Consider the following 8,147-nt stretch of genomic DNA (forward strand, 5'->3'; position numbering starts at 1 on the left):
CATTAGAGGGCTGAAATGAAGGCCACGGAAGAGACACTACAAATGTGCATTTCAACTGAACAACTTCTGGTTCCTGAAGTGCCTGATACGTGGTGAGTTTTCCATCAACAGTATTGTAGACAGGTTGATCGAGCCTTTGTCAGGAATGCTGCTAAAGGAATTGCAGCAAGAAGAGCGACTCATTCTGGATCCTTACGATTTCAAGTATGGTCCAGAGACAGGTAGCATCAGAATCCCCTGAGAACCTGTTAGAAATCTAAGTCTCAGACCCCACCCAGAGCTCCTAACTCAGAATGTGCATTTTCACAAATTCCCTGGCTGATGGGTATGCACACTGAAGCTCAAGTGGCACTGCGATGGATGGTATTTAAAGACTTCTATTAACACCAGCAATCCATTATCCACGAAATAATGTAAGCAAGTTCAGGGTTTCAGCTCGAGTTTTTTTTTGTTTTTGTTTTTTTTTCTTGTTTTAGCTCCTTGAATTTTAACTCACTAATAGCAATAAGGGAGGTAACCTTCTCCAAGGGGGCACCAGTGGCTACATCCAACAGATTCATTTTTAGACTTTATCTTCTGACTTCTGGGTAACATCTGACACCACCGCCCATTCCCTCAAACATTATTTTCCCTCGGCTTCATGAGGACACAGCTTTTCTTCACGAGGCCCTGGCTTTCCTGCTGCTTGTCTGGCTGAGTTTTCCTTGTTGCCCCTTAAAGCCTGGTGTGTCTCTTGTTGACCTAAGTTCTCTTCTCTTCCCAGTTCACACACTCTTGCAGAATGATCTCTTCCATTTCTACTATCATCTATCTATCTATCTATCTAATCTATCTATCTATCTAATCTATCTATCTTATCTTATCTATCTATCTATCTATCTATCTATCTATCTATCTATCTATCTATCTATCTATCTACTTTTAAGGCAGGATCTCACTGTCACCCAGGCAGGAGTGCAGTGGCGTGAAGATAGTTCACTGCAGCCTCAACCTCCAGGGCTCAAGGGATCCTCCCGCCTCAGCCTTCCAAGTAACTGGGACTACAGGCACGCGATACCATGCCTAGCTAATTTTTATGTTTTTTTTAGAGACGGGGTCTCACTATGTTGCTCAGGCTGGTCTCAATCCCCTGGGCTCAAAATCCACCTACCTTGGCCTACCAAAATGCTGGCATTACATGCATAAGCCACCGCACTTGGCCTATTTCTACATTTTAAATTCTTGTTTAAATGCCTCTCACATCTGTACCTTCAGCACAAACTCCTCTTCCTGGCTCCTGACCTGTTTATCCAATTGGCTACCGAACACCTCAAAGGTTTCTTAGAACTTCAAATTCAACAGAACAAAATCTGAGCTCATCATCTTCCCCACAAACCTGTTTTTCCCCACCTGCTCAAGCCAAAAGCCACGATTCACTGCTGATGAAGCTTTTTTCCCTCTCCTGCTCTACGTTCAGTCAATCACCAGGTCCTGTCACTTCTCCCTTCTAAGTGGTCTCTCGGTCCACATCTCTCCACTGCTGCTGCTGCTGCTCTAGCAGGGGTCACCCACATCTCTGGCTTCCTAGGTAATAAGTGACAACCTCCTCCCAGCCCAGCTGCCTCCAGACTTGCCCTCTTCCAGTCCTCACTACACACAACATGATCCTGAGCAGTGCTTCTACAACACGCAGTTGAACCCCTCGCTTTTCCGGAAATGCCTCAACACATTCCCCCGACATGCCCCCTCACACAACGCTTTCAGGATAGAGAAACAGAGACAAAGCCCTGAATGCCCTGCCCCTTCCCAGCTCTCCAGCTGCTTCTCTCATCACCCTCCCTCCAACTATCCCTCAGCAACGCGGGACCTGCCCCTTCCTTCAATGTGCCATGCTTCACCTCTGGACCCATGAAGCTGCCCTCTCTGCTTAGGACATTCTCCTTCCAGTGGCCGATCAACTCCAACTCATCCTTCATAAACAGCATAACAACACTTGCTCTAGAAAGATGTCTCTGATCAGGAGAGCCGCTCTGCCCTGTGTCCCCACAGCGCCTTTTCTCCCCTACAGAACATTCATAACACTGTTGATACTGCAAGTTTTCTTACTTGTCTTCTGAGCTAAACAGTAAGCTATACAAAGCAAGAACTATGCCAATTTCCTCATTACAGTATCTTTAGCGCCTAGCATCAGGCCTGGCACATAGTAGGTACTTAATAAACATGTTTGTGAAAAGCAGGAATGGGAGAAGGGGGGTTGGGGAATGGCTGCAGATCACAGGCTGTCCGCAATTCAGGCACAGATGGATCATTACCCAGCCATTGTGAAGATGTGTGCTCCTGGTCACAAAAGAGACTGAGTAACAGGCTACGAACAAATTAACATACACATCTTCAGATATGCTGCTAGAAAGCAATGAATGCTTAAGGACACTGAGACAGATTACTGGCACTTTTTCTATAAAGACAAGAAAGCATAGTTCACTAATGAGCATGAATACATTCTTATTAACTACAAAGACTTTTGTTCTGTAGATCTTTGTTCTACAAAGATTTTTTACCTTCTTACCTGCTTTTTACAAATTGCCTGAGCTCCTGAAGCTTCCATTTGTCATATTTTTCAAACCTTTTGAAGTGTTCTTCTGCACAAAATTTATCAGAAGATGAGTTATAGGCAAATACCAACCCACACTGGGCACCAATGCCACCACGTCGAACCTGGAAACAGAGATTAGGACGAAGTTTATCAAAGAGGCAAAAGTTCTGTGGCCATTTTGTTTCCAGCATGGTTAAATTCAAACAGGTTAAAGCAAAACAAGACCAATGAACAAAATTTCAAATATATTAAGCCCTGAAAAAATACAAAAGCTGTTTCCCAGGAAATGTTCCTTAACTTTCTCAATCCTTATATTCTCACCATTTCAAAGACTTTACAATCTATCCATCTTTGTGTCCCTGCCCTCTGCTACAGGCCTGACACAGAATAAATAATCATTAAATGTTCAATGAAAAACCAATGACATGGTCAGCCATAGGTCTGATTTAAAAAAAAAAAAAAAAAAGCAAAACACCAACGACGTGGACTTCTGAAATGTAATAAAAGGTAATATTCAATAATACCTAATTGTACATGGAAAAATAACTAAAACAGTATAACTGGATTGTTTATAACACAAAGACTAAATGCCTGAGGGGATGGATAGCTCATCCTCATTCTCTGTGTGATTATTTCACTTTGAAAGCCTGAATCAAAACATCTCACGTACCCCACAAATATATATACCCACTATGTACCCACAAAAATTAAAAACAAAACAAAAGTAGTAACATTGCTTAAAGAAGGTATCACGAGAATTACCATAATTCTTATCTGTGTAACTTGGAAGGAAGATTCAGTTCCGGTAGAAAAAATAGTGCTGGCTCTGGTTTTTCCAGTCTCTGTAAGAAAACCTGAAAAAAGGAAAAACTCAAGTTAGGGAACTAACCCATTTTTATAGTCCTGAGAACTAAGATTAACAAAAACAAAGCATATCCTTTGAGGCGGGTGGGGGGGGGGGTAACTGGTCTGATATCTTCATGAAAATTAGAGAAAAAATTCCCTCTTTGGACAGAAGAACCCCACTGATGAGCCGCTAGGCAAGCAGAGAACTGACCAGGTACGACTTTCTCAGGGCACAATTTCCTCCACCTCACAGGGAGCCCTGCTCTGAGGTAACAATAAGAAAATCAATGTTTATAAAACATTTAGGCCAAAGCGACAAAAGACTGCACAATTGTCTTCCTGAGCCACACCTACAACCATGGTTGATGGCTGGCTGGGCTGATGAAGCCTACTGGCTAAGAGGCTGAGAAAGGGGTTAGTTAGCTTCTACAACACTTTGTCAGGAAAGTTTACGAAAGGCTTTGAAATGGGGGGGGGGAAAAAAAAAAAGAATCACTGGGTGTCCTAACCAATCCGCTCTTTGGGTCGTCTCTGTCTTTTATGGTCTCTAAGCTATGTGACAGTTCTGTAAGTAGTAGAATACTGGTAGTGATGCACGGGATTCCTGTCCACAGAACTAAACACTGGGTTCTGTGGAAATGTTGCTGATTATTCCTTATGGATACTGATCAATATTCTATCTATTTGTAAATTGATTTTAGCATTCCTATTAGTCTATATGTATTTTATGAATTCTCCTTAGAAATGTTTGTAACATCTTACTGGTTCCCTCATTAATTGAGCTAAATAAAAACTCTGGGCCAGGTGCGGTAGCTCATGCCTGTAATCCCAGCACTTTAGGAGGCTGAGGCCGGTGGATCACTTGAGCCTGGGAGTTCAAAACCAGCCTGGGCAGCATGATGAGACCCCATTTTTACCAAAAAAAAAAAAAAAAAAAACCACACCAAAAATCAAGGCGGTTGTGGAGGCTCACACCTGTAATCCCAGCACTTTGGGAGTCTGAGGCAGGCAGTTCACTTGAGGTCAGGAGTTCGAGACCAGCCTGGCCAACATGGTGAAAACCCCATCTCTACTAAAACCACAAAATTTTCTGGGCATGGTGGCACACACTTATAATCCCAGCTACTCAGGAGGATGAGACAGGAGAATCGCCTGAACCTAGGAGGCGGAGGTTGCAGTAAGCCGAGATTGCACCATTGTACTCCAGCTAGCCTAGGTGACAGAGTGAGACTCCATCTCCAAAAAAAAAAAAAAAAAATTCAGCCAGGCATGGTGGTGGTGCACACCTGCAATCCTAGCTACTTGGGAGGCTGGGGTGGGAGGATCGCTTAAGCCTGGGAGGTGGAGGTTGCAGTGAGCTATTATCACAACACTACACTCCAGTCTGGGCAGCAGAGTGAGATCCTGTCTCAAATGAAAGAATGAATAAATAAAGTAAATACATTAAAAGTATGCCATGTGTTCACTTGTATTTGTATGATAATCACTATTTTCCTTTTTTGATTGTTGGTAATTATCCTTTAACAACTCACGAAAAAAATCTTCTGCTAGACCCAAGGTTGCCTTTGTCTTTCAAACTTCTGTAAATGATATAACTCAGCATTAAATAAGCTTTTTTTTCTGGGACTCTGTATTGTTCTCAACAATTCTGCCTATCAAAATGACAACACTAAAACCAATTTCATGTTTCCTATTTCATTACATTGAGTTCAAGAAAACAAAAATTTATAAAGACAATGTGCAAAATGTGTCACCAAAACTAAGAAAATTAAATCCAAAGGAATCTTTTCTAATTCATACAGGAGCTATATGATCTAATTCTATGAAAGAGCAATTCTATAGGCAATTTTAAGAATCCACATTACCAAAAATTCACCCAACTCTGCTAACAGTAATACTAAAAGCTATTCCAATTATTGAACTGTCACCTTTTCCCAGAGGCCTGGGTATCTCTATTTAAAATAAATCTGTGTAAAGGCTAAAGTACTGTCTAAAAGTTAAATGATAAATCAGCAATTTTAATTAGTCTCAATGTAGTAGCAAAAGGAATAATTTAAGTCAACAGAATCAGACTCCTTTAAAATAACATTGCCAACAAATACGCATTTACATTTTTTCAGAAAGGCAAAACAAAAACAAAACCTTAAAAAAATAAATAAAACTTCTGTGCTTCCTTTTCTGGGTAAGAAACCAGCTCACGTGTATTTTTTCATTTTTCACTTTTGTTTTTTAGACACAGGGTCTCGGTCTACTGCTCAGGCTGGAATGCAGTGGTGCGATCATAGCTCACTGCGGCCTTAAACTCCTGGGCTCAAACAATCCTCCTGCCTCAGCCTAAGTAGGTCCACAGGCACACACCACCATGCCCAGCAATTTTTTTTAAATTTTTTGTAGTGACTAGGTCTCACTATGTTGTCCAGGCTGGTCTCAAACTGTTGGCCTCAGGCAATCCTTCCACCTCTGCCTCCCAAAGTGCTGGGGTTACAGGCATGAGCCACTGTGCCCAGCCTAGCTCACAGGTTTGACTGTGATTTTTTTTTTTTTTTTGAGATAGAGTTTTGCTCTTGTCACCCAGGTGGGAGTGCAATGGCGCAATCTCAGCTCACTGCAACCTCTGCCTGCCGGGTTCAAGCAATTCTCCTGCCTCAGCCTCCCAAGTAGCTGGGACAAGTGCCTGCCACCATCCCTGGCTAATTTTTCTATTGTTAGTAGAGATGGGGTTTCACCACGTTGGCCAGGCTGTTCTCGAACTCCTGACCTCAGGTGATCCGCCTGCTTCGGCCTCCCTAAGTGCTGGGATTACAGGTGTGAGCCAATGCACCCGGCTGAACTGTGGTATTTTAAATCTACAAGTTTTGACACCCTGCCCTCCACTTGCCAAATTTATTCTTTTTAGATGACAGGGAAAAAAAAAATAACCAATTAGATTTAAAGGATTTAATAAATCTACCACTTCCGTTCCTATCAGTAGCACCCAGTACTCCTTTAAAATACCAGATCAAGTGACATTAGTGACTGCCAGGAACGTTAGCCCCCTGAAGTATCAGCGTTTGAGTTCTCTGGGCATTCTGTGGGCCCTGCAGTGGCACTTGTCCAAAAATGGTACTTCCCCACAGTTGGAGAACCAGACATGTACCCATGAGAAGAGCTTTTACTCCAACAAGGGGAAGAAAAAATCACCCCCAAACCCAACAGCTCTGGCCATGAGTACTTTCCTCTTGTCTGTCTCTTAAGGGTTACTTTTTGCAGTGCAGCAAGACAGACCAACACCAAACCTGAATTACAAGCAGCAGATAGTGATGGCTGAAGGGAGGAAGCAGGAGGAACCCAGTGCTCCCCACACCCATTCACATCCCACCCTTGTGCTTCTCAGGCACATGGCAAAAAGAGCAAAACCACAAACTACAGCTAGATTTTTAAAACCCACTCAATCTAAGAGGGGGAAAAAGCAGGAAGGAGAACTGGGCAGGTAAAAGACACAGGTAGAATAACAAAATATTCAAATCAGACCAGGCACAAGAGCTGGCAAAATCTACTACCAGGAGAAATGCCCATGAACAGTGTTAAAAATCCACATTCAGCCAGGCGCCGTGGCTCACGAGGTCAGGAGATGGAGACCATCCTGGCTAACACGGTGAAACCCTGTCTCTACTAAAAATAAAAAAATTGGCCGGGCGCAGTGGTGGGCGCCTGTAGTCCCAGCTATTCGGAGGCTGAGGCAGGAGAATGGCATGAACCCGGGCGTCACTGTACTCCAGCCTGGGTGACACAGCGAGACCCTGTCAAAAGAAAGAAAGAAAGAAAGAAAAGAAAGAAAAGAAAGAAAGAAAAAATGCACATCCTCACATGCTCCAGGAACAAAAATTCCAAATCTTCAGCAAGTGAAGGAAAAACGCAGAGGGCCTTTGGCAGGGTGGTCTTGGCTTTCTTGGGTGAAGGGAAGGGAAAGGGACAAGGAGTTAACAGCACCTCCTCCCAGCCCCACCCACTTTAGAATGGCAGGAGCCTCACAGCCAGTCATGGCCTTCAGTATGGCTGGAGATGGATGCAGTAAAGAAAACGTTTCTGCAGAGGCTGAGCTGCTCAGGGAAGCCCGTAGGGAAACAATCTGCTTTAAGCATCTACTGCTGAAGAGGAGCACTGAGGAGAGGAGGTGCAGCTGGGAAAAGCATGGTCTCCCAGGGTCTGCACTCCACGAGTGCTGAGAATGAAGACGGGAAACAGGACAGAGAAGAGGCAACCACTGAGAATATAGGAGGACGCACTGCTGAGAGGAAAGCCGAGGAGAACCAGACACAAAGCAGCAAGGCCAGTCCCTTTCAATGTCTGATTATTGCTGGAACATTCCACTTCCTCTAGTGAATCAGCAAGATTCAAATCAGCCCAGTGAGGGAAAAAGGGACACAGAGGACAATAACGAGGCGGCCAATAAGACGGATGAGGCCGGGCGCGGTGGCTCAAGCCTGTAATCCCAGCACTTTGGGAGGCCGAGACGGGCGGATCACGAGGTCAGGAGATCGAGACCATCCTGGCTAACACAGTGAAACCCCGTCTCTACTAAAAATACAAAAACTTAGCCGGGCGAGGTGGCGGGCGCCTGTAGTCCCAGCTACTCGGGAGGCTGAGGCAGGAGAATGGCGTAAACCCGGGAGGTGGAGCTTGCAGTGAGCTGAGATCCGGCTACTGCACTCCAGCCTGGGTGACAGAGCGAGACTCCGTCTCAAAAAAA

The 8,147-nt window shown here is 44.1% G+C and overlaps 1 protein-coding gene across 1 annotated transcript in view; it reads right to left on the minus strand.

The window, feature by feature from the left end:
- The window catches only part of ZZEF1 (zinc finger ZZ-type and EF-hand domain containing 1), a 143,076-nt gene that overhangs the window by 92,834 nt on the left and 42,095 nt on the right, over positions 1–8,147 (minus strand). The window contains exons 10-11 of the mRNA XM_025362949.1: positions 3,335–3,426; positions 2,546–2,694 (exon numbers count right to left, since the gene is read on the minus strand). Of these exons, the coding sequence (XP_025218734.1) occupies positions 2,546–2,694; positions 3,335–3,426 (241 nt within the window). The remainder of the gene's footprint in view (positions 1–2,545; positions 2,695–3,334; positions 3,427–8,147) is intronic.

The sequence above is a fragment of the Theropithecus gelada genome, chromosome 16 (genome assembly GCF_003255815.1).
Source record: "Theropithecus gelada isolate Dixy chromosome 16, Tgel_1.0, whole genome shotgun sequence".
In the NCBI taxonomy this organism is placed as follows: Eukaryota; Metazoa; Chordata; class Mammalia; order Primates; family Cercopithecidae; genus Theropithecus; species Theropithecus gelada.